General features: G+C 41.3%; 2 protein-coding genes across 2 annotated transcripts in view; one reads left to right on the plus strand and one right to left on the minus strand.

Moving 5' to 3' along the window:
• Positions 1 to 6691: 6691 nt before the first annotated feature.
• LOC118406448 lies at positions 6692 to 15860 on the plus strand. Its single transcript, XM_035806499.1, has 14 exons — positions 6692 to 8057; positions 8191 to 8533; positions 8739 to 8924; positions 9086 to 9360; positions 9619 to 9838; positions 10282 to 10584; positions 11398 to 11543; positions 11866 to 12042; positions 12347 to 12647; positions 12908 to 13050; positions 13213 to 13262; positions 13438 to 13605; positions 13857 to 13945; positions 14136 to 15860. The coding sequence occupies exons 1-14, from the start codon at positions 6721 to 6723 to the stop codon at positions 14148 to 14150; spliced, it is 3753 nt and encodes a 1250-aa protein (XP_035662392.1). The 5' UTR covers positions 6692 to 6720; the 3' UTR covers positions 14151 to 15860.
• The window catches only part of LOC118407080 (kielin/chordin-like protein), a 108781-nt gene continuing 95683 nt past the window's right edge, over positions 14488 to 27585 (minus strand). The window contains exons 52-70 of the mRNA XM_035807499.1: positions 26952 to 27034; positions 26592 to 26679; positions 25994 to 26170; positions 25619 to 25701; positions 25033 to 25200; positions 24449 to 24548; positions 23854 to 24027; positions 23164 to 23358; positions 22794 to 22885; positions 22266 to 22368; positions 21348 to 21539; positions 20630 to 20824; positions 20133 to 20253; positions 18822 to 18936; positions 18539 to 18640; positions 18207 to 18371; positions 17639 to 17776; positions 16973 to 17126; positions 14488 to 16489 (exon numbers count right to left, since the gene is read on the minus strand). Coding sequence (XP_035663392.1) covers positions 16266 to 16489; positions 16973 to 17126; positions 17639 to 17776; positions 18207 to 18371; positions 18539 to 18640; positions 18822 to 18936; positions 20133 to 20253; positions 20630 to 20824; positions 21348 to 21539; positions 22266 to 22368; positions 22794 to 22885; positions 23164 to 23358; positions 23854 to 24027; positions 24449 to 24548; positions 25033 to 25200; positions 25619 to 25701; positions 25994 to 26170; positions 26592 to 26679; positions 26952 to 27034 — 2669 coding nt within the window. The 3' untranslated portion in view covers positions 14488 to 16265. The remainder of the gene's footprint in view (positions 16490 to 16972; positions 17127 to 17638; positions 17777 to 18206; positions 18372 to 18538; positions 18641 to 18821; positions 18937 to 20132; positions 20254 to 20629; positions 20825 to 21347; positions 21540 to 22265; positions 22369 to 22793; positions 22886 to 23163; positions 23359 to 23853; positions 24028 to 24448; positions 24549 to 25032; positions 25201 to 25618; positions 25702 to 25993; positions 26171 to 26591; positions 26680 to 26951; positions 27035 to 27585) is intronic.

Here is a 27585-nt window from a genome sequence, read left to right on the forward strand (position 1 = left end):
TAGAATGATCAAGGACTACAGGTCACAAAAAGTACACGTGATACAATTTACGGTCTATTCGCGGCAATGCTTTGGTCTAGTTGCTGTGGACACATGGTTGACAAAGTTGACAGCTTTATTCAAGTTTTTGTAATGTTTCCAGTCATTCATTAACGCGTGTCTCCATGTGTTGTTGGCACACCTCCAAGTAGCAAAACAGTAGCATGACCTTTGTGTACACACAAAGAGCCAGTGAGAAAATAGGTAGGTTTCAACGGTAGGTTTCAACATTTGGCCCAAAACACTAAGTACATATAAAGCTTTGTACTGACTCTACGCAACACCAAGGACGAACAAAAATATTATTTGACTACTATCAAAGCCATCAGATATTGGTATACAAGTTTGCATACAAGAAATCTTAGTATTTGTACTGTGGTCAGAGCAATTAATTTCCAGTGTCTGCTTCCTTTTGTTGCTGAAATCAAGATAACAGCGAGAGAGCGCAAACATGACAACACTGGCGACTATTCACATTGCGCCTTAAGTTTGTGGTGAAGTGGCTTCTGATGTGAAGCAAAGAGAGTAATCACTTTCTAAGACGTTGGAAGGCTTGGAATTCGCAACGTCAAAAGAACCAACCCAATCCAGCGTTTCGATACGATTCAGTCCTGGACAATGTGAAAAAATGCAAACATTCTTTGACAAGGAAGCATATTAAGAATATCTCATTGTGTTCAAATTTGTATTATCCTCTCCCGTTGATGCGTTAACATGGCCACCATTCAACCTGGCCGACTGTTCGGCTTGGTGGTGTTTTAACGGGCCAAGTCTCCCAAGCACATTGCCTGTTTCTGACAGCATGTCTTGTTTTACTGCTCTTTCGCGTAATCGCTGGCCATGAGCTGGTAGTGATTGACACCAATCCGTAAAGAAAGATTCCAAGGCTAAGGTTTTACATTGAGGCCAGTCCTTGCCTTTAAATGAAAGCGATAGATTCTGTCTAATACCCCTCGTCTTCCTTTTGCATTGCAGATACATGTACCGAAGATATCTTTCCTACGGCAATAAGACAGTGCATAGATATAAACTTTCAGACAAAGCAAATACACATGTATACCATGACATGGATGTAACAAATGATTGTATTTGTGTAGAAAAAATATGGGCATAGTCTTTGGTCTGAATATGGCATATACTTAAAAATCAACATGAACATGTCTAGGGAGTAATGTGACTACAAAAACATATCCCTGTTCAGGAACTTTGCATAGTAACATCTTACCTTACCTTACCTGGCACCATGATTGTTCTTGACTTTGTAAAAATTGAAGTACATAAAGTAAATTCAAAGCACGAAACGAGTTTAAGTAAGAGCACCAAATGAAACACAAATCAAACTGGCTTATCAAAACCAACCATAAAGCTATCTGTCAGTGTACTGATTGTTGGCCTGTTTGTGCATTTGTTGAGGAATGGCAAAGAACATCGAATAAGCAGATTATGGCTTTCTTGAGAATAGCACGAAAGTTCATCTGCCATCTGTGTTGATATCATGCAGTTATAACAAAAAGGATTTTAAGCTGTTACTTTGAATGCTGGATATGGCTTCGTTGAGATGCTGAGGTAGTAATGAGATATCTATCACTTGTAATGTTAGTTCACCTTTATTCGTGGGGTAACCTTTATCTGTTATTTTTAAAAACAAGTAGTTTTGGGATATCAAGTTGATGGACATGGGTTTCAAACTGCAATATTTCTAAAATATAATTTAGAAATATTGCAGTTTGATATATAAAAGGTTGTAGGTTACCCGAATATTTGAACATATTGCAGTTTCATATAACAATGGATATAGGTTACCCTGCAGATAACGGTGAACTAGCATTACGGTCACTACAACATTGGAAAGGAATAACACTCTTCAGCAAACACAATGTAGCACACAGTTTTGTTTAACTACCTTCTGACATATCCACAACCTCAGCTTGTAGTTAAGGACTATCCTTACTTGATCAGGATTTGAAAACATTTGACTATTCTATGGCAATTTTATATGTATTAGTATCAATAATACTTGATTATTGATTATCAACTGTATATAATACATCATGTTAGGCATGAATGTAATATTGGAAAGAACTATGTACAAAAGAGAGAGGTTGAGAGATGAAATACACAATGTGGCTTATTTTTGGTTACAAGTGCATCTCTCAAATCAACGAGTGACACAATCTAACATTTATCATGATATGTTAACTATCAATGACATTCAGATACTATCATGTCATAAAATAAAGCCAGCAAATGGTCATTCCATCTCAGATTGTCAGAATTGTTAAATACATTTTTACACTATTACCCTTTTTTCACACCTTTTCACATTTCGTCCAAATATTGCATGCTATCATTGACAGACATCCAGGGCATTTGGCCAAGGGCAGGATTTCCTTAAAACGTGGACTCGATCGCTTCATTCGGTTGTTCTAGGAACCGCCATGAATTATGGCACCGTATACACCTCGAGGCGGGTCATTCTAACTCTATATTACATAATATATACATATAGATGATAACTCTGTAGTAAGTACTCTGACAATAATTACTCTGTACGATCGTCATATTTTTGTATGTCAAAGAGTTTATATCAAATTTGAGCTGTTTTATTTGTTTGTATACGTCAAGTCTGAACATCAAATTTTAAAAGCTCCTATTCTGCCCAGACATAGAGGTGTAAATAGGGTTGGTGACATTGGTGACATCGAACCTCTGATCAAAGGAGAAATACTTTTGCTGTGCCGCTTGGAAGTCACGTCAACGCCTTTTCTATCCATTATCAAGACGAAAATATGCCAGGCTGTCAACTTAAAGATAGCTTTATCAGTAAAGTACGCTGATAGCGGTATTTGTACTTGTCAACAGAGATATCATATCAGCAAATATTATGAATAGCATTTTTACAGCGCAGCTTTGTATGGTACTGGGTTAATAAACTGTATTTACAGGCACCTTGAAGTTCAAGTATTACTTTACTGTCGATGTTGTAGCTGGCACATGAATTTAGCGAAGCCAGTATGTTATGCTTAAAGTAAAGCGTAGTCGCTATCCTTCGGAGCTTAGCGTACGGTCTTTACCCATGCAGCCCCCCCCCCCCCCTCGTGTCGCGAAAATGTTATCAGGAAAAATACGACAAAGTCACTTAACTAGTATCAAAGAACAAACATCACTTTGACGCTGTCAAGTTGATAAGTCACTGTGTGCGCAAGTCCACGTAACGGCACCTTTACTATCAAACGTGAAGCATGTTTTCGTGTCATTGCAGTATATGGTATTGTTTTCTCAGTTGTCCGTTAATTTAAATGGTTCGATCGTTCGCGGACTACCTGTTGCAGGGATAATTACATATATCCGGCCAGATTGGTGTCGTTGGACCGTCAACAATATAAGGTAGGAAAAGTGTCATGTTCTGGATATGTATTTGGCCATATTTCGCAGCGTACTTTCGTGTGATTATGACGAAAAAAAGGCTCTCTTAGATCTTTGTCAGTGGTTGGTTCTGTCACATGCTAAAAAGTGCTATTACATCAGAATAGTACGAAGATCCCAAGACCCATGTAAACGTGCCCTTAGATATGACGCCCTTAGCATGGCAGAGATGATCCAAGTCAGACCGGGGCCGCGTAGCACAGTGGTAGTGTATTCGGCCCGTGACCGAGAGGTCGCCGGTTCGAATCCGCCTGCCGTGTTGCCGGTCTTGTGCCCTTGGGAAAGGCACTTTACACGACTTTCCTCACTTTACTCAAGTGAAAAATGAGTCGTCCCTCGGATAGGACGTTAAATTGAGGTCCCGTGTATGGGGAGAGTCAGACCCCATGCACGTTAAAGAACACCCACACGTGCGATGGTGCGGTGTATGTTGGTGCAAATCCTTCTGTCGGAAGTTGGTGATTCACGTCAAATCACCCGGATGGAGGCCTGGCGACCTCTGTCTCGTATCAGCCACATGGTGATCTACATCATTCACCCGGACGGGTGTGTCACCCCGTAAGGGGCGCTATAACCCGTCGTTGTGCGAACATGTGCGAACATGTATATAGGGCTCCCTTGGAAATCAGTTACTACGTTAACTGAAGGGACTACCCTAAAGATCAATAAATAAATAAATAAAGACACTATAGTTTGTACATGGAGAACAAAGTGTAACCTAATTAAACAAAATAAGGTACTATGGTCTCTGGATATGTATCACTGTCATGAAACAACAAGAATGCTTTGATTTTGTCGAGTACTGAATCATTTCAAACTGTAGCAGTTGGCTGCTTCTTTCGGGGTTTCTCCAGAATACCAAACCTTGGAAATTCTTAGAAGTGGTTAATATTGGAAGCCACTTAACCAAAAACAATGTAAGTATACGCCAGCGTTGTCATCTATACGGTCTTCTGTAGTTATCTTAATTTCAATAACAACAGGAAGTAGACACTAGATAGTTTTTTCTCTGACCACAGTACAAATACTAAGCTTTCTTGTATGTACATTTGTCTACCAATACCTGATGACAAGTCATTAGTCTTTCTCGGTCTGTTATAATGCTGTCCACTTAAGGTCATTAACCATATCCAAGCCAAGGTAGCAATTACTTAACATATCTCTACTTGCATAGCAACGCAATTCTGACTGACTCAAGTGCCTTTTGTCTCTTTGAAAAGGAGTCGAGGAGGTCAATGCAAATGCTACTGTTGTGGTACTTGGGCGTGGTACCAGTGACATGTGCATACACATCTTATTCATAAATTAAAACGTTTATATAAAACTGTCAAATTAATCAATCATTTTGTCAATATGTCCACGGCAACAACATTGCCCTGAATAGACCGAAAATCGTATCGCCCATGTATTTGTTGCAATGTGCCTCACTAGGACGTGTTGGTCCTGACAATTTGGCAATCTGGCTTGTTGCTCGTGTGTTTGCCTGTAAGCTTCCTGTGGCAGGTTATCCAGCTATATCTACCTTGCAGGATTCATCGACAGCTTTCTATCGTCGACAGAAAAGAGCTCAAGTGAGAAAAGGTTTGTACATGGCTCATGTCACTACACTCTTGCTCATTGTTGTTGCATAATACATTGTACTTGGTAATCAAGATTTCTTTATAACGCGAATTTACGTATTCCTCCCCTTTCGCGACATATATGTACAGCTTGTTGTTGTAGAACTGTAGAATGTCCCAGTTTCCTATCAAATGTTATTACTCATAAATGCTCCTGCAAATACCCGAAAAGCCATTTTACACATCAAATTTAACTAGTTGTCAGTAAGACACCAGCTTCCCCTGTTAATTCATGTTAGGGTAGTAGAGATTGTGTATGAGAAATCAAATGTCACTTCCGTTTGGTATCCATGTATTGAACTTTTAGACATATGAACGCTCTTTTAAGCTTTTAATGGCCCGGTCACATACATCGTACGATTTACCGCGACCGCGATTTTATGCGCGATATAACACAGTAATAACGCCGTACATTGTACATGTACGTATGGGGAAAATCGGGCGCAAGAGTTTCACTATATAAAGTCATCGTCACAAACGTCGTAGGTCAACGTACGACTGGAGATTAATAGCTAATTGCAGTATGTTTTAGGTACATCGTCGGTAAAATTAGCCACTGGGGAACGTCCTGCGATGAAAATAGAGCTGAAGTGGATGTTCAAATTTTCTCCATCGTCGTACAATTTTATTGCCCCCATTGTAGGCTTCTATGCGGCCATTTGTGTCGACTGAAAACATGAAAAATTCATGAATTTTGTCCACCATGTGATGCTTTTAGCTTTCCTTGATAATGTCGTATGTTGTATGAATAGGTGTTGGGAAGACGAAGGACGATTTTAGGCCCCCTGATATGTGAGGCAGCACTTCCATTTTCTAATATCTTTTGACCTGGACGTGCTATGGTCTTGGTGGCAGACCATATTAAATTAAGAGAATCCATACTTGTATTGTTTTTCATGATATGCATCAAACACATTACCGAGTGTATTTTGTGGCAGGTGGAACATTAAAAGATGCAAATTATGCATATAAGTCCTTGATTTGAATAATAAATGAAAAAGTGCTAAAATTCGTCGACAGCGCAACGCCTACGTGTGGAGCAACGTTATAGTTTACGATACGTTATCAAGACGACGTTCTGGCAAGTTCTGTCCATAAATTACCCTGTTTGCTACGTAGGGTAATGTTTCTTTGTAGAAACATGCCTGTTAAGTTGATGAAACATTCCATCTCAACTTCGCAGAGCTGACCTTTCACCTCTTACATCTGGCAACAATCGTAGTGTAAAGGCATCTGTCACAATTGTAAATAACAATTGGTCAGTTCGGCGCCATTTGTCAGATAGCATTGATAAATGATTTTGCAGCTATGGCACAGAGGAGAGATGAAAGTTAGCAAATGACATAAATCAGAACAGTGATAGATCTCATAGTAATCGGTTATTGGAGAGAGAATGTACCAATGTGCTTAAGGCTAATATAGTGGAAAATGCAAGTGCCTCCATCTACAGTGCATATCCCAGCATATCTAGAGAAACAGACCTTCAACTATGATATAGGTCAACCATTATTTGTTTTAAGAAACGTCTTACAAAAGGTGCGGTACACAAGTACCATCCCAAAGCGACGGTTAGAGATTTAATGACGATGATCTAAAAGGCTGATAATTTTGTGTTCACACAAAACTAGGGCCCAGTATGGATCGCACGCGAAGACCAAAACCACCAAGAACGCAAACTCACAGGACGACACAGGAACATACAGGATGGACAGAGGCATATCTAAGGGTCCAAATGAACGAGAAAGAACTAGATCTTTCGGGCAAGTCTCTGAACGAAATACCACCAGCTGTCTTCCGTATCAAGGAACTTGAAATCCTGGACGTGTCAGACAACCCTCTGGGTTCCATACCGGCTGACATTGCGAGTCTTCCTAACCTAAAGGAGATGAGAGTAGCTGGTTGTCCCATCACAGAAATCAGTGGTACCATTTCACAGTGCAAGTATCTGAGCAGAATGGACTTTTCACGGAATCCGTCAATTGCTGCAGTAACTCTTCCAACAACAATGGAGCAGCTTAGGTACCTTGAGCACGTTGTTTTGTGCAAATGCAACCTCAAATCACTCCCAGGCAACCTTACTGTCCTGGACAAAGTTAAAACCCTTGATCTGTCAACAAATGGCTTGACAACCCTCCCAGACGACATGTCAGGTATGAGGCAACTTAAGATCCTGGTCCTCAACAACAACGCATTTGAACGCATTCCAGGATCAATCAAGTCGCTCGGATGTCTTGAAATCTTAGAAATGAAGAATAACAAACTGAAAAACCGCCAGCGCGACTTACAGCTGAACGTCCCTCGGAAGTTGAAGATCTTGGATATGGAGGACAATAGTTCCTTATGTTTCCTACCAGGAGGACTTGAGAAGCTGGAACACATTGAGAAACTCAATCTCAGCTATTGTGGCATTGAGACCCTTCCGGACTCTTTTGGACAATCATCAGCTTTGACTGAAATCCACCTTGCCGGCAACAAACTGCGCACGCTTCCGGACAGCTTTGGACAATTACTGAACCTGGAGACCCTAGATTTGGAAGGAAACCGCCGCCTGTTCGGTTTGCCTCCCACACTTCACCGCCTGCGGAAGCTGAAAGACAAAAAGATAGGGACAAAAGCAGGCCTTGTCCTAAATGACACCCCAAGACTGGAACTGCCAAACCACAAAATCGTCAGAGAAGGCGTGGCCTCCGTCCGCACTGAGCTGTTAGCAGAAGACTGCTTCAACAAGGTCACAACCACCATCGCGACGGAGATTATTGACGATGCAATCAACGACGTTCTGTCAGACGACATAATCGGCAGTTTGTGGGTCATGTGGGAACGTGAGATTATCTTAGATGCAAAGGCACGCCTGGTGATGGAAGAGCTTGTGGAGGAAGTCGTTCAAGCAACAACAAAGGCAATCGTCCTGGAACAGGAGGCAGAATGGCGCCTCGGCCAAACTTTTCCAGATGAATACGATAAGGCATTTAGGTAAGTAAAGAAAGTTGCTTCTTCAGATAAAATTTCTCGTTTCTTCTTCAGGGTAAATGGACCTTAAAGTATCAAATGTTTGTACATTTTTAACAACATACTTTGAATTGAGTCATACGTTTGCCTTCCACAGCTATGAGGTATCAACAGACACAAGCATCGTGCAGTCGCTGGACCTCCCTGCAGGCTGCAACCTGAGCATTCCTCCCGGAGCTACAGAGGAAGACACATCAGTTATCACAGTTGTTCTGAACCCACACGGGTACGACGGAACGCTCGAGCTTGACGACACTCAGCTACTGGTCAGCGACATCATCGAGATGCGACCATCAGGAATGACGTTCTCCAAACCCGTAAAGCTCAAGATCCCCCACTCCTTACCCAAGTTTGACTGCGAACGGGAGTACATTGTGTTGACATCAGAAGATGACGGGGGTACGTGGACGGCTCTGGAAACACGGAGCGAGCAAGAGCAGGTTAGTGTGTGCGACTCTATTACAGTGTTAGCGCACGGAAAAATCCTACTTATATTTAACGGGTTCAATTTTGGTTCAGCTTCAATTGATGTTTAAATAGAAAAAAGGTATTTGTAAGACTAGACTTTTAGGCATCCCTACTAGATTTCGTTATGATGAGCAATGTGATTTGAGGTATTGACATTTCTTTAAATCTGCGCTTCAGGGACAGCGATTTGTTACGGTAGAGGTAACGCACTTCTCTTCGTTCGCTGTCGTGGCGAGTCCATTGGAGCACTTCCACAGAGTAAGGGCAGGCGAAGCATCAACACTAACATCCTCTGATCTGACAGGAATTGAAATAAATCTTCCTGAGGACTGTATCCTTGAAGAAGAAGAGATCTCGTTCACTGTAAGTAAATATTTCCATGTTATCGTAGCGTCGAAATAAGCGTTATTTGTGTACAGAGATACAAATGAATCATTGTTTCTCGTTCTGTCTTAGATAAAAGCAAGCTTGACCTGGCATCAACGAAAAAACACACTAAACGTTTTCTTTTCTCCCCAACAAAGGTGACGCCAGTCGACAGAGACACGCTTTCCTGTGCTGGGATAGTGGATTCTGTAGACAACATGAGTCACATTGTCAACTTCTTCAAAGGCAGCAACCTGCTGTTGAACCGCCCCGCTACCGTTGTCCTGCCCTTGTCACCCGGAGAAGAAGACAGTCGGGTCCGTGTCCTCAGCTGTAATGAGAACGGAGAATGGGAAGATGTCACCAGTAAAGTGGGGGATGTCGTTCTACAGGGATCAAAGGTGGCTTTCCAGACAGACAGACTCAGTTCTGGGTAAGTAATAAACATTATTGAGTCTACTATTGAGACACCATCGATTTGCATGAAATTATAGCTAGTCTTTTTTTATCTTTCATCTATTAGGTAAGTTTTAGGGCGTAGCACTACCTGTGAACAAGTAGACTATAAACTTGAAATAAGCTAACTGAAGGTTAGGAGCATTCAGTGGAGCATTCAGTGAATACTTCAGTAAGGTGGTGGCACTTTACGCTTTATTCATGCTTGATTGATCGATCAATAATTACATTTCAGTTTTGTCGTGCTTCGCTGCCGTGATGGGACTGATGTTAGCGGAATCGTCAACCTGGTGACCAGAAACGTCCGGGCCCGACGCGTCAGGACTGTCATCTTCAAGAAATGGAAGGAGCCCCGAGAAGACGGCGTCATGACTGCCCGGATGGAGTGTGTGCTTGAGGAGTCTGTGGACGATCGCATCTGTCGTACCATTACCGAGGACAAATACGAGCTGCAGGTGAGAAAAATTTTTTCAGGAATTTGCTTTTCTTCTTACACATATTATACAATAGTCAATTACGCAGCACATTATAGAAAGAGGTGATACTGGTTTAAGTTTGGAGAGGAGCTGTATTGATAGTTACGCTACGGCCACAGTTGGAAAGAAGCCTTTCCGGGCTGTTTTATTACACTTTCGAGCGTGACCCCTACGAGGCCCCGTGGGACACCCTGGAACAACCGGGCTATTTTGGGGCACTACCGGGCCCCAGCTTTATCAAACTCACAGTTAAAATCAACCAGGGACTAGGCAACGTATAGGCGCCGTTATCTCCGGAGGGTACTGCCCTGTACCCCACAGTCCACCGAGACAATTTTCTGGCTTCAGAGCCCGACCGGGGCTACACCCCCTAAGGACAACGATCGATGCAAATGTCACAGGTTCGATTTCTCTACAAACAGGTAGGCACACCAACCCCTCCAGTCGCCATGATGGAAAACGAGACCGTCTGCGCCATCTTCCACGGAAACATCCGCCCTGCAGATGTGGAGATGGTGAACGGCATGTACGGAGTCAACTTCAGGTTCTACTGTGAGAGAACACGTAGGTTGGAGTTTGACGTAAAGGTCCTAGATTTGGGTGAAGACTCGTTCTCCATGGTCGAGTTGTATCCCGGGCGAAGGGAAAACTATCACACTATGAGTGCCTGGGAAATGGCGGAGCCTGCAACGCCTCTTGCAATCGCTGAAATAACTGCACCTAGAGTGAGTATTATGTTCATCAGTCATATATCAGGATAAGAATATTGTCAAGAATATATTTATTAATTCGTGACAGATTTCAATAAATGTGGGTACTGAACTATATAAACTATATGTGGGTATTGAACAACGTCAATTGATCAATGAAATAGTCGAATGTGAAAGCAATACTGTAAATGCAGAAATATTCGCGGTGGATTAATATTCGCGGTTTTCGCGGCGGCCGCTTCACGGCGAAATCAAATCCACCGCGAATATTTCGTCTGCTGGCGCCGCCTAAGGTGCCCCTTTTCCGCTCCATGTACATACTACTACTGTCTTTGTCACTGTATAATGAAAAGTTTGACATACTTACTACGGTGAAGTCTTGACTGAAGACACACATGTAATTTTTTCATACGACCAACTGTATTACAGTACTGTACAGTATGTTCACCATGATACAAAGGTCGTACTACTGTATACTATTACGTATTGAGAGGGTAGATACGATTAGATCAGTAACAGTGGCTCACGCAAGAACAAGTCAAAAGCATGGAAACTGTTCTATCCGTCTGTATAGGACCCTTACCGGGCAACCAGCAAGTGTTTTCCGACTGGCGGTTTGTACAGGCGCCGGGTTTACACGGCAGTTCGTGACTACAGTGCAGTACTGAAAATGCATTGAATTTCGCGGGATGGCGCTACCGCGAAATTAAATCCACCGCGAAATGTCCATTTTGCCGCTACCGCGAAATTAAATCCCCGCGAAATTAAATGCATTTACATTCTGCTTACCTTGTTTCAATAACACACCTGTGTATTTTTTACCGTTAGAACCAAGAGGTCAGCGTTCAGCGATCAGGAGAAAGTGGTCGAGGGAACACCTGCTGGGAATCAGGAGAAAGTGGTCGACAGTACAGCGGTCAGCAATCAGAAGCAAGTGCTGTTGGCGGTTATGAATTCGATGACCAGCTTAATAGGTACTATGTGTTATAATGTTTTGAAAGTAAATTTGTTTGTTTTATGTGATGAACCAACTTTTCACACGGTCGTGTATTTTAGTTTTACATTTCTACACAGACCTAGCCTCCTTTGCAAACTTCGAGCCGGGCTGGCTTTTATTTTATTGTGGGGCAGGGCAAAACTACCTCCATCGGCAAACTCACTTCCTCGGCAAACTACAAACCAAACGTTGAAAATCGCGAACCAGCCCCCCAACCCCTCTCTCCAAGTCTGCAAACCCAGCCCTTCTTTTACTACCTTAAGTGTGAAGTGTTTTCTCCACGTTCTTCGCATTCGTAGCAACTATCCTAGTGTGACAGTTGACAGCAGGCTCCCCATCATCGACTATGAACAGCTAGACTTCCCGGGGACGTCCCTTATTGGCCAAGGGGGATTCGGGTCTGTGAAGAAGGCCTTTCATCGGAGTTGGAGACAGGAAGTGGCCGTCAAAAGTCTGACCCTTGAAATATACGGAACGTAAGTAATACAATCTCTAGATCCGTTCTTATCTGAAATCTTTATCGTAAACGACAAATCAACGTGTAAATAAAGAGTTAAGCTGACGACCAATCTAAAAAAAACGAATTCTGTGTCTTGTTGCCCTTCATTATATAATTTTCGTTACCGAAAGCTACCCAGGCTGGTCCCGAATTGAAAATGTTATTGTGGCATGAGTTTGCCATCGGTGGTGGTAACCTTTTCAATACAGCCAAAAAGTATTATTTGACTTTTGAATGTTTTCAGATCATCCGAAAATGCTTTGACGTTTGCCTTACTGCAGAAGTGAGCAAGATCTGCTGTACTCTGAGGCGAGGAAGCTGAACGTGGGGAGTCGGTCAGACTACGTCATTCGTCTCTTGGGCATCTGCCTTCAGCCACAATTCGCCATCGTGATGCCCTTCATGGAGAACGGATCCCTTACCGAGCTACTGCAAAACATCGACGTGCCCTGGGCCCTGAGGTGGAGAATGGCACGAGAGACAGCCATGGGGATGACTTTTCTGCACAGCCAGGATCCCCAGATCATCCACTGTGATCTAAAGGCAGAGAACGTTCTGCTTGATCGCGACTTCCACGTGAAGGTAATATGTGACACATGTCACAGAATAAAATAGTTCTGCTTTTTTGCTAGTCAACCTTTGAATTTGTATTCCTACTGATACCAATCTACATGCACTGATATAGAATGGTTACGGTGTCTTGTCTCATTCGGGGAGAGTGGAGTCAGTTAATTTTTGTTGTGTTTTATGTTCATTGTTTTGCATTCTAAATGTAATGCCATCCCGTCTAAGTTACCATCAGATGTATTAATTAAGTAGGTGACAAACAAACTTTAAATTAGATTTCAGACTTTGGCCTTTCAAAATGGAAGATGCAGTCCCGCATCGTGACTGAAACGAGCCCGATGGGCGGGACCCCCACGCATGTCCCGCCGGAGTTCTTTGACACAGACGCCGGTCCAACCGACAAGACTGATGTGTACAGGTAATAAGAATTTTTTTGTTTTTCGCGACACATGTTTTATCAACATACAAATGGTTGACTAGGAACCTTGTAAATATCCTAAAAATATTAGAATCTTTTGAAAGGCTTCTTACCATAAATTTGATTTCTTGAGTTTTGACAGTGTGCTTGTGATGATTTCAGTTTTGGTGTTCTACTGTGGGAGATTGTGACCCGAAGAAGGCCCTATCGAGGTAAGTACATCTCAATTACAATTCAGTCCACGTATACACTTTTCAGCTGCACGTAAGACTTGTTGATGTACTGGACCTGTGCATAGATACATGGCAGAATTCATGTACCCACTACCACAGCCTTTCTCTATTACGTTTTCATAACATACCTAAATTCTATCAATACGTCCTACAGATATCCAAGGCAGATTGAACATCAGCACGCCACTCAGTTGTTACGTGACAGGCGGAGGGCGGCCGGACATGTCACTGGTCCCCACAGACGTGCCGGGTGTAGACACTGTTAACCAACTGATGCAAGCATGTTGGAGTCAGAGTCCAGATGACAGGCCTTCGTTCCAAGGTAAGAATGATACATTTATAGTATAAAAATGACTCCCAATTTCCCCATGAATAGTGAATCATACAACAAAATGTATGAAGGAACCACGGAAATCGTCGACTTCTTTGTTGGATAAAGTTTTGGATCCATAACTTGGTTTGTGAACTGGTTGGCAAAGTTTGAAAGGTTGGCAAACATTCAATATAAATTGATGTAACGGTTATCCAATGTTTTGATGATTTACTTTAAAATTTTCCTGCCATTACGAACAGAATGTGTGGACAAACTGCGTGATGTGAACGACTTATCCAGTGATGAGGACGTTCTAGAGGCCATCATCAGCGTACGGAGGGCGAAGAAGGTAAAACGACAGGCCTTTCAAATCGTTATCATTAACGATACTACAATACCTTTCTATATAGAAAAATACGTCGTCATGCAATATGCAAACAATATTGATGGCATGCTTTTTTGACTGAAATCACCAGATCTCAGACGTTTGTGGCTTTTGTAGCTTATCCCGTGCTAAATGCTGTCTGGTTTTATTACAGGCTGCCAGGAGATAATTCCGCAGTACGCCAAAGACCACAAAGAAGATGATTTGGACACATGCCATGCCGAAACTAATCTATTCGGGTTTTATACTGTGACTTTGCTTCATCAACGTTTATTTGTTTGCCAAAGCGCTTTCTATAGGATGAGCACATTGATGTAAATATTCTTGCAAATGGATTTTTCCACAAGGAGGCTGATTATACCCATCACATTGCACGACGAGTCTGCGAGCTCTAAATGGCATTCTCGGCAGAGCATTTTCAGCCATTTTGTGCTTTGTAAATTGCAAATAAAACCCGAGCAAATCCTATGATGAAGAAACAATGTACGTACAAAGTTATGAATGTAACAAATGATTGTATTGGTGTAGCAAAAATATGAGAACAGTCTTTGGTCTGAATATGGATGACCTTGGCATAATATATATGATTAACTTCAACATATGTTTGGAATATTGTCACAAAACCGTATCCCTGTTCTGGAACTTTGCATAGTAACACCTTATCTTACCTAACCTGGCACCATGAATGTTCTTGACTTTGTAAAATTGTAGTACATTAAGTAAAAGCACCAAATGTGTTAAGGTTAAAGCACCAAACAAAATACAAAGCAAACTGGTACTACAGTCAAACCTGTACAAATGACCACATCTGCGTAAGGACCAGCTGGCAGTTGTGACAAATTTTGTCTATAGTGACCACAAGTTCACATACAGATGTTATTGGTCTCCTAAGTGGTCTTATTACTAAGTAGGCAGTTTTAACTGTATATAAAAAATGACCATAAAGCTATATGAGTGTTTGAACATACGTTGGGAATGGTGCAGAGTATCTGATACACAGATATGGCTTTTTTGAGACAAGCATGAAGTTCATCTGTACATATACCTTAAAAGTCATGAGCATCATGATTCTGAATTGTAACTAAGCGTCTTCCAACACTAGATATGGCTTGAGATACTGAGGTAGTCATGACAGTTGCCATACTCCATATCACACAGTCACTTCAAATTTTGAAGGCAATCTCTTACGTTTCAGCTCCTATTTCTGCGACAAACGGCTTTGTTTAACCTTTGCAATGCTACCTAACCCAGTATCCAATAGAGCTAAAGGTTGGTACCAGATACCTACCTTAGCAGGTTTTGGTTATACTATATAGCTACTTGCACCACCTCAAGCTCAGCTTGTGGCAGAACTATCCATACTTGATCAGGCTTTAAAAAGAATTCAGGCTATTCTATACCACTGCAAGATACACCATATTTCTGAAAGGGCTCTAGGCATTAGTATCAATAATATTGAAAATATTAATTATCAACTGTACATAACATATCATGTTAGGCATGAATGTTGTATATTGGAATGAACTATGTACAAAAGAGAGAGATGAAGTACAAAATGTGACTTATTTTTGGTTACATGTGCATCTCTCTATTTGATGGAATCTACAATACATCACGATATGTTTGACTATGACATTTTACTATCGTATCATACAATAAAGCCCACAAATGGACTCTAAGAATGGTATTTGAAGTGTTCCATCTCAGATTGTCGTACGTCTTGAACAAATACACTTTTACATTTATGTTTTTTTATGTTTTTTCATATCTTGTCCAAATATTGGATGCTATTATTGACCATACATTCAGAGAATCTAGTCAGGGGTAAGAATTTTGTTTTTAGTACAATTTTTGTCATTTTCATTGTAAGATGGACAAGTGATAATCTCCAAGCAGATATGGCAGTAAGGCTTCTTTTGAGTATATTTGAACGTACTACTTCTAAAGGTGTATACTTTTTTTTACAAACACCCAACTGGCACAGGTGTCTGTAAATACCATGCACCTCCTGAAAAACATACAAATATGCTCAAAACAAGCCTGACTGACACATTTGCTTGGAGATTAGCCAAGTTAGCCTGAGTACCATTCTCTGTATTGACCGCTGGCTCAATCTTTTTGCTTGCTGCGTGGTTAGCAAGCGAAAGGATTGAGTCAACGGTCACTACCAAGGTTGGTACTCAGGCTATAGACAAGCAAGCAGCCGATGAATGTGTAAAAAGGATAACATGGCATTTCCCTGGTATTTTACTACATCTTATCACCTAAATAAAAATATATTCTATCACCTAAAGATATTATATAAACCGGTATCCGGACATTGTCCGGGTGTGACACATTGGTTGTCCCATAACACCTGTCCCGCGGGACACTGACAGCTGGGGATGCAGGGTTTGAAACATGGCGTAGGGACGTCCCCTAATACGGTGTGCTTGTTGGCACACGTTCTGGGGCATATCGGCCCACACTCGTCAAACATGAGTCCTCTCTCCGATGGGCAGCCAATAGCTAGAAAACACAAGCAAACAATATTATGGATCACTTTTTTAAACAACGAAAAGACATAATATTATACATGTATATATCCATACCAACATGCTAACCAATAATTCATAACTATTTTTGTATATGCTGTTACTGATACAAATGTATATCAAAGTACTACAACCTTCAACAAAACCCAAGAAAAACCTAACAAGATCAGATTTAGAACATAAACAACTGAAAAAGTACTCCCCTGGGTAATACTTTCATTTTTTTCAAGAATTATATATCTTTATGTGTATACTTTTTGTATACTTCCTGTAAGAATTTGTAATAAATCTATTAGATTCTATTCATTTGCTACAAGCAAAGAATTCACCACATTGGTACAAATCACAAAATCTAAAAGTAAACATCAAAATTATAAGCTCTGTTTTGCTAGTTGTCATCTCATTCAGATTAAAATTCATTACCGGTATTGAAATATTGGTTTCTAGAAGAACTCACCACACATGGACGGGGATCTCCAGTTCAGTATGACCCCAGCTGCTGAACATTCTGCAGCGTAAGCACCCAGGGCATCACACAGACACTGATCATTAGAGCCGCACGCACACAGGTCATACACACAGGACGCAAAGTACATCTCTGGGTTTATCACCTGTATGGTACAAATTGTGAGAGACAGTCATGATCAGTAGTTACATATTAAGCACCAAGGGTGTCACACAGACACTTGTCATTGGAGCCGCACACACACAAGTCATACACACACAACGCAAATTACATCTCTGGGTTGATCACCTATGGGGAGAAAGAATCCAGTCATAATCAGTAGTTATTAAGTGGTACTGGACGCACAAGAAAAAAACACAAAAAAAATTGTTAAAATCTACTCTATAAAGGTGCATGATAGTTTGTAGTATTATAGTATGTTAAAGCTACATTTGGCAAATTATACTGGAGGTGTTACATGTACAATACAACTAGAAACCCAAGGAACACAATAAGAACGCTTCAATTTTTCTTGTTTTCATCAGGTATCATGTTCAACTTCACCTTCTATAAATTCTGAACTCACTCATTGATATCAAAGATGGACACATGTACATGTACATGAAAAGCTATTCTGTCTGCTGAATGCAAGGCTGACGATAGATGAGTGACACTTACCCTGTGACAAGGCATGAATTTGTCTGACTTTAGCACCAGGCATTTGGCATTAGCCTCCTTACGAGCCCTGTAGCCCGCCTTGACACAGGGGTCCAAGTCTTCTGAGTCCTCGCAGGGTGGGCTGCCTGGGGTGTCAACCTGAGATAGAAGACAGGAATCAGATTGGGTATGCTGCTATATTTGATATCAAAGAAATTTAAAGTGGAATTGTGCGGTGTAACTTCAGGGTGTTTGACCCAGAACACCGAGGTCCTGGGTTCGATTCCTGTCATGTTACATGTGTACCAATCTTGTTCCTTTGGGATAGAACATTTCATTACTATCATTACATTTTGATTAGTTTTGTCTCTTATATGTACATGTATCTTAATCACTATTGCCATATCAATACCCACTGCCATATCTACTCAGTGTATACATTAACAGGTAAGATGTATTTCAGTTATCACTAAGCACCTTTACTTCTCTGTAGGTACCAGTCAGGTAGAGAAACATTTTATTCCTGTTGCTGATATCTTACAGACATCATTCATTGAATTTCTAATTGATATAAAGAAACAATACCGACCTTCCAACTGTTCCCAAATACGGAAGCAGAGTTTGTGATCTGTCCGTTACGTAAGCGCATGTCATCTTGAGGGAAGTTGTTGAAGTTTCCACACAGTCCACAGGTTTTTCTCTTGTAGGTGCCCGGAACACTGACTTCTAAATAGCTGTGGCCATTCCACAGGACCTGCAATACCAAGGTTACATTCTCAACAAGTGACACTGATAACCTTATGTAATTCGTTTCACACTCAGTGCCGAGTAAATTTAAGTTCTAGCAAAAACAGTCCCATGATTAGAACAATGTAAACAGCCTTTGAGTACTATCTGACTCAGTTTGACTTGTGTGTTTACCTTGAGTCCGATCTCTGTGTTGACTAAGATGGTTGAGCCACTCTTCTCTATAAACAGCACCGGATCTCTCAGATAGGGCAGGTTCACCTCTAATCCATTCACCTGAATGTAGAAAGTAGAAAAAAATAAAATAGAAAAATCTTAAGATAAATGCGACATCAATAGCTAAATTGTAGTCAGAAAATGCTTGGCACTCAAAAGTAATTTTCAAACAGAAAGTATAATATTGACCAAGTAAAGCAAACACAGCAATAGAGTAGAATAGACTTAATCCTGTGCACACCTTGACCACCCACTTCTGAAGAAGCTCAATCTCCACACCCTTCAGCTTAATCTTGGACTCTTGAGTCCATGAGACAGCCCCAAATGCACCTCTGTCATCGTTCTGAACCAGCACTCTGGAACAACAAGGGCAAACTTAGGAATGGGAATGTTGTCTTAGTCACAGTTTTAAGGCAAAGGTTAACAGTAATAAATATCACCTTATACAGTACCGACTACGTTTATGGTCCGGTCCCACGCGGTTTACACGCGATTTAATCTCGATTAAAAGTCGTGCAAATCGCGATTAAAAGTCGTGCAAGTCGCGATTTGAACGCGATTGAATCGCGTGCGCTAATGAGCTGTAGCTATCTAATTAAAAATCTCGTGTCGTTTGTAAACGCGTTTACTCCCGGCACCCCGCCGACTCAAAACAAAAGGCTTTGTTCCGACTGCCCCGCCCCTTGGTCGGGCGTTTCACCGACGAAATATTTTGTTCGTTAATGAGCAGTGTTTACTTTTGTAAATTTGCATGATACTTGTAAGTCGTCAATTTCACGTATTTGTTGATAATTGGTGAATAATACAGGGGCTGGACAGCGCCGCGGGTGTCGGCAATATTGTCCGAGGACCGCTGACGCTTTTTAGCTAAGATCGTTTTACCCGAGAATTGCACGAGTTTTAATCGCGATTTACACGAGATGTAATCGCGACTTGCACGACTTTTGCACGCGATTAAATCGCGTTCAGACCGGACCATAAACGTAGTCGGTACTGTACATGTATCATACAACACCTTACACAAGTATTTGTATCTATATAGACAGTATAACTGCCTCTGGCATAACACACTAGCTCACAAAGTGAAGATTAATTAAGACAGAGGAGGTAAAGAAAAAAATACTTGTTTTTAAAATACAAATCATATGCATGCCTAGCTTGAAGCTCCAAGCTGTAACAACTAAAAGTAAAACAATTAAACATCTGAAAAGTGGACTCTCCCTGGCAAGCACAGTTGAAGGCATTCACACATATTTCAGCACCAAGGACAGACATGTAAATGCTTAATTTGGTGTTGGAAGGAACTTAACTTTTTTTTTACTGTCAGAGATGCTACTAGCCTGTTAGCATCAGATTTGTATTTATTTGGTTAAGAGAGATCAGAATCATCTTTATTAAGTCCTGGACAGACAAGATACAAGATGGTGTACAGATAAAAATACCTTGGTCAACCCTTTTTCTGGACTTGGGGCATGCAGAGGGCATAAGGTAGGACATATTAAAATAGCAGAAAAAAGGTTAAGTGATGAACTTGCGTTCTTGTCCCACTTACTCGAAGTCTCCGCCATCACAGTCAGCTGCCAGGGTGTACACACAGGTGCCCTGGAAGTGGATCATCTTCCCATCAAATGTGCGGTAGTGAGGGTCGCCAAATGTTGTACAAGTGGCTGGTCCTGGAATGTGACAGTAGAAATATATATAGTATTACATAAGTCACACCATGGGCTCAATTTTTACTAGTTCTAGATGGTTTAACTACCATAACCATTAGTACAAAGCTAAGATTCTTTTGTATATTGAGACGCATTTGCATTTAGTACAAGCGTTGGTGACTCCACCAGTTGCCAATAAGATGCAAAAAGAACACTGTCTACAATTATCAAAACAAAGCTATGTATAAAAAATCTAAACTACTTTCTTTTATAGAGAAATAAATATATTGTTTTATGTTGATGTTCTGAATAAAAAGGGCATTGCGTTTTTGTGTCTTTTTAAAGAATAAAGATGTTACTGTCAGTACTACTATTGCAAAGTTTGGTTTCTACTCACTTGGCATACACCTTGGACAGCACATGCCGGGTGAGAGGGTGGGGGTCTCGTCTGATTCACAGTGTGTCGGTGGGCATCTCTCCGTCATACACATGACCTCCCCTCCTACACAGGAGCACATGGTGCACTCATCAATCAGCCACTCCTCATCTGGCAGCTTGGATTCACCCAGGTACATACAGGGCATGGCTTCATCTGACAAAAAAAATGAATGGTTCTTGGTAGAAGGTAATGTGCAGATGTTGGCACATTGGCGCACCAAATTCGTAGTGTGTTTTTGATATTACACAATTAGACACATTAGCTTGGCAGCTTGGTGGCTGTCACTCCAACGTAGGGGAAAGTCATGTTAAGTTCCTTACTTAAGGGCACAATGTTGGGCATGCGTATCAAATGCAAAACCTTTAGATTCTGAGCTGAACGCTCTATGCTTTATCATCTGGAAAAGAAGGACAATTGAAAACATTGTGAACTCAGAATTGCATTTGACTGCAGTACATCTAATGGACTATGTCATTGTCTTTGTGTACTGTGCTCCTAGGGCACAAAAAACAACAAACTTTACCTCTGCACTCCTCACAGTATCTATCCGGAGGCTGGAAGTTCATGAGCCCATCCATACAGGTGAGGGGGAGACACTCCTCCACCTTGCAGGTGACCACAATTATTTTCTAATTACCACAGACAATAAAACAATAAGCAAACAACTTTTAATTACCTCTGCACTCCTCACAGCATCTATCCGGAGGTTGGAAGTTCATGAGCCCATCCATACAGGTGAGAGGGAGACACTCCTCCACCTTACAGGTGACCACCCCACGGTTACAGGTGCACGCCACGCACGGCTCGTTAGGGTCGGTGTACGACTCCCCGTCAAGCACGATCTGGTTGGTCGGTCCGATGAAGCATCCTGGAAAGGCAGACATTTGTCATGCATTACACATACAATCCTTGAAAAATCATGACGATCTGTCAACCCCTTCTTCAGTTATTCCTTTTCAAAGTCCGACACTAATCCGGTCCTGCAGTTTCCAAAACAAGCCGCTGTGGGGTCCAAACCTACACCGCTTAGTATACTCTCTGCCCCACTTAAGATCATGACCACAGCATGTTCAGAACTCGAGATATCAAACCCGGAAGTTCCACTGCAGTACCATAACAAGCCGTTAGGGATCCCAAAACCTTATAGTTTCCAGGTCTCATCAAGACCTACCCACATACAAAATATCAATACAATCCATTCAGGCATTCTTGAGTTATGCTATTTTTCTACATACATACAAACACACATACCCACAAACGCTACCCAAAACAAACCTTCTTGGCGAAGGTAATAAGTCTCACAATTAATTGGAAGATAAAAAACAATTTTCAGTAGTATTCACCAGGTTGTGATAGGACATTGTTTTAGCTACTTTTACTGTAGGATCAAGCCTTTAGGGTTTCATGGTAATAACATATACAGCAAATATTAGCAAAAAATTTCAAAGCCATGATACATGTATTTCGTTAAAGACGTTTCTGCAACTGTTGTAATTGTCATGAATGTATATAGTCAATGGTTAAAATCAGAAAATATCCTTTTTCTTGCTTTGATTTGAAGTCTGTAAAAGATAAGGAAAGGATGCAAGCTTACTGTCACAACCAGGACAGCACTCTCCCTGGCTGGTGTACTGTTCTCCTAGAGGACAGTTCAGGTTGGGGCACACCTCACGCACACACACCAACGCATTAGCCTCCTGTAGGGATACATCAATACATGTAAGTACATTTCTTTCGTTTGAAAGTGTCAATCACAGTAGAAATCTTTGACAGTAATAATCATAATCATAATCGTTATTGTATTCAACGGTAGGTAGTCCTATAGCTTTTCTTTGTCTGTAGAGGCTGAGTGAGTTGCTATTATCTACTGTGTTTACATGACGGCACACTACTGGAGTCCATTTGTCTCCTTCCACTGCTTTCTATCTGAACATCCAAAGTCAGGTACCCACTTTTACACCTGGGTGGAGTGAGGAAAATTGTGTTAAGTGCATTTTTTATGGACACAACATCTAGCCATGAATTGTACCCGTGTCCGCTAGCCTCAGTGCCTCAATTCAATACCACACATTTTATTTGAAACTGAGCTTATTCCAGCAGTTTTTTTAAACTGTTAACTTACCTCACACATACACTTGTAGCAAGGGTCCTCATACAGTCTCATATTGTTACCGACAGTGTCAGCAGTGCAGTTCATCAGCGGGAGGAGACCACCTGAAATGCAAAGATGGATAGAACCAAGTAAAGAAATGATCGTTTGGCTTTTTGGTAGTTCATTAGCTACATTTGTGTAGTATGTGATTTTGATTCAACCTTAACATTTTTATTATACATTTTATCTCTAATGTGTACTGCTTGGCTTAAAACACTGACTGTTTTAGCATTTCGTGTGTTCATCACTTTATCTATTCATAATACTATAGTTATTTTCATTTTCTTAACACAGGGTTAAACGCACTCTTTGCTTGACTCGAACAATGAAAAATCCTTACCTTCACCAAGACACACAGGGCAGCATTCTCCAGGCCGGGGGTCCCTGATGAGGGTGGGAGGACAGGAGTCCAGGTTTTCACAGCTGTAGCGCAGACATCGCATGTTCCCATCCTCACATGTACACTGGTCGCACGGGTCTCCGTTAGGGTTGAACGTCTCACCCTCCTGGTATGTTCTGTTGTTGTACATGCAGCCTGGGGATTGAGATACAAAAAATGTAAGGCCTTAAGCTAATGCATGTACGTTTACTTTTCTTTACGATACTTACATGTGAAGGATAAAATTTATATATGCGTTGCTAATATCTTTTGAAAGAACTGAATCAGATGATTTTGCTTGTAGATAAGAGCTGCAGACAAACAACAAAAACCTATAGTAACAAATCAAGATATCCATAGAAACTTTTGAACTGTTGCAGACTGAGAGATTATACTATCAACACTGCCCAAGAAGACCATCCATCTTTGGCTAGTTGCCATTAGCTAGGTGGTCCTTATGTAGAGGTGGCCACTTATACAGGTGTATCTCAGGTGTACATATCATGAATTTAACCGTTTGTCATAAAATCAGCTTGATAATATTTTTTAATCTTCAACATGAGGATTATGTCTCCCAGAGTTATCCATTTGTTTGCTTTGGCCCTATAGCTTCTTGCATAAAATACAACATGGGTAGTAGGACACACTTACCACTGCAGACAGGGCAGCACTGTCCGGGCACACTCATGGTGTTGGCGCAGGGTGTGATACAGCGGATTTCTGCACACGTGGTGATGCCCTGTCTACACTGGCACGACATGCAGGGGTTGATGGGATCAACCCAGGAGTGGCCGTCCTGGTATTGCTGACCATCATGGAAACAACCTGGGAGGGTAGAGAGTCATTTACAGGACAATCCGGGATGAGACAGTTGTTCGTGAAGTTTAGCATGCAATTTTATGAATGTGCATCCATGTCTGTCACTTTTGGAATTTATGGGCATGTATCGATCACAGTATTCTTATCGTGATGTGACTTCATACTGTTGGCTCCATGCACTAACTTTGGTCTTAAACAAGCACTTATTATAGTGATATTTTTCCATCTGACTGCAATTTATTAGGATAATAGCAATTCAAATGAACCTTAAAATTCATTTCTAATGTCACCATATAAACATTAAAAGCCTAGTAATTATTTGGGACCTATATGTTATTAGTTTATTATCAATCGACATCGAATCCCTAGTAAATGCAGGTCCACTGTATATACATGTAACGTTAAATGTACACAAGGCATTACTAACCCAGACACTTCTTACAGCAGGCCCCCGGCTCCTGCACCTGCTGGTTAGGAGGGCAACTCAGGGGAGGGCACGACTGGGAGATGCACTGCACATTCCCATTCTGAAACACAGACATAAAATGGAGATCTTGAATAATTGTCAAGGACTTTTCTCAAGATCACAAATTGCTGAAGAAAGACCTACTGTTCTAGCTAATTCCAAGCTTCTTACAACTAAGCAATGCATCTTTAAACACCTCAGACATTTTTCATTTTAGTCAAATTCTAACATACTATCAAAGGAAGTCTGCACATAAAAAACTTATGCTGTATGCATACACATTCAAGTGTCTTAAAAATCTAAGTCTACTCTAACAGCAACAAAGTTGCAGGAGGATCTAAGGTCTAAGGTAAGGTCTTACCGCACAGCTGCACTCCCTACAAGCACCTGGGTTGAAGGCCTGGCCGTTGTTGCCACCTGGCCTACAAATGAGCACTGCCAACATGTGTAGCTACATATTCTATGAATATACTACATATACTATATATGTACTATATCATACTTGTGTATGCTGTCACAAGAAATAAGAAATGCAGGACTCTTACCGCACAGCTGCACTCCCTACAGGCGTCCGGGTTGAAGGCCTGGCCGTTGTTGTACACCTGACCTTCGAACGAGCACTGCTGACAGGAGGGGCAGCACTGGCCTGGGATGGAGACAGGGTTGGAGCAGGATGCACACTGGGTGGGCCGGCTGCACATCACCGTCGTACCCTGCAAGGAAACAAATCCAATGTTGAAAGACCTGCCAATGTGTTATGGTGTTAAGGATAAGATCCTGAACATGGCTGGTCTCTGTTACTTCCTTGATTTAACATCAAAATTATGTTTCTTTAGCACAATGTGACATCTTTTAACCTTCTCCTTGCTGCACAAACAATTAAGGATTCCCTATATGAATGGCTTCAGTGTGTTAAAGGCTTAAATGAACAGACATTTTTGTTGGCCTTCATGCTTTACATTCGCAAAGCACCTAGCATTAGAGTAAAATGTTCTTATTATTGCTGTATGGAACGTAAAGAAAGAAGTGTGATGGAAAATACAAATTAGATTTGTAAAAAAAGACCAAAAAAAAAGAAGTCCTATCAAGATCATCATCAAAACATATATGAAACATAGCCTGAACACTCACTACACATCTGCACTCCTCACAAGGGTCCAGCGGGTTGACGAAAGTCTGTCCATCATAGTACCTCCGTCCGCTGTGTGTGCATTCTGGAGGATAGAAATTAATGAAAATGATGGTTTGTGTGAAAACATGATTGCACCTGAGTACAAAGTATTTTTTTTCAGTGATGAATTTTTGGCAGCAGCCTCCTTACAAACATCACATTTCTGAGCATCCTTTTGGAGGTTACTAGATGTTTACTGAAACCAAAAGACAGTTTCCACAAAATCTGCTGGAAGAAGATAATAATGGCATGTACAGCAAGAGATATCACACTGCCTAACTTTGTGCCCGGGCATAAGCAATTTAACTGTATCATTCTGACTGTGGTATTATTACCTTGGCATTCAGGACAGCACTGTCCAGGCTGTGTGATGGGGTTGGGACAGGCAGCCCGGGGACAGATGGTCCTCCCACAGTTCACGGTCCCTTCAGTACAGATACACTCCTCACATGGGTCTCCAACTGGGCTGAACGTCTCACCATTCCTGTAGTTGGTCTGCTCATACCGGCAGCCTAGAAATCACAGCAAAATAATAGATGTAACCAGCAAATGTAACAAAGCCTTATACAGAAAACATAGAAATCTTTGGATAATGAGAAAGAAGTAATGCAGCTAAAGCTCATGCCACAAGCGTGGAGCACTAAATTACATTTTCTGCAGTGATACGATTGATATTTTCTCAATTATTGCAGAATTGTTAGGGCTTAGACGACATCTATAAGCCTTATAAATGTCGTCTAAGCCCTAACAATCCTTAGGACTTTTTCAGGGCCCCTTTGAACCCAAGGACCCAATGAAACCTATTCAATGTGATTGTCATGCAAAAATATGATTACCTGTCAGCTGACTTAAAGATTTGGAGAACTTCTGCAGATCAAAAAATATGTCCTAAGCTTGTTGACTGTGTGACATACACATGAGAGTTGCACTTACCCTCACACCTGGGACAGCACCCATCGATGCCCTCGGGATGGTCGCACTGCTTCACACACTGTTTCCTGTTGCAGCTCACCTGGCCATTCTGAGATGAAACACAAGCCGAATGTCTTTACAAACTTATCAATCTTTTACCAATCTTTATTTTCCATGAAATGAATCTTTTCTTAGATAAAGACTTTTATGCTAATTTGCACTATCCTAGCCTCTTACCAAATTTTGATTACACTGCAGAAACTTACAAATTCACAAAGCTGCATGTATCATACTAAGGATAGACAACTGGCAATGAACGAGACTAGTGTTACGTTTGACTAAATGTCCTTTAAAGAATGTTTAACTTAATTTAATACTCACCACACAGCTGCAGGTGTTGCAGTCATTGTTAGGATCTTCAAAGGTAGCACCATTGGCATAGTTCTTCCCACTGTACTTACATCCTAAAGGGTAACAGAGAGAGGGACATAAGGAAATCTTATTTGTATCTATTATAGGCCATCAACCATTCCTCAACCCAAGGCGGGGGCTATTACAGACTACCAGGCACATGTGACCTGATGCTGATGTCACACTTCCCCCTGCAGGTCACATGACATTTAAGGCTTTGGGTCAGTCCAACTTGAGAAGGATCTCAGGGCTAATCAACAATGTGTTGGTAAGTTCTTTACTCTGTGTAGAGATATAGCTAGCTTAAAAACCTTTAGAATGTCAAATAACATCACAGATGAACTTGAGAAGGGATCAGAAGAATGATTGAAAGTGTGTTGGTAAGCTCTTTACTTTGTGTAGGGAAATAGAGTATGAAATCTCTACAATCTTCAACTGTGACAGACAGTATCATGACAAAATGTACTTGGAATTAACATATTGTTATCAATTTTTTCCTGTCTAATGTCAAATGCAATTTGTATCATCTTTGTCAGCAGGGCTAGCCCTTTGTGATAGCCAACAGCTAAGTTGGACAACCCTGGCTGCATGAGTGGAACAGCCC

The sequence above is a fragment of the Branchiostoma floridae genome, chromosome 19, assembly GCF_000003815.2.
Source record: "Branchiostoma floridae strain S238N-H82 chromosome 19, Bfl_VNyyK, whole genome shotgun sequence".
In the NCBI taxonomy this organism is placed as follows: Eukaryota; Metazoa; Chordata; class Leptocardii; order Amphioxiformes; family Branchiostomatidae; genus Branchiostoma; species Branchiostoma floridae.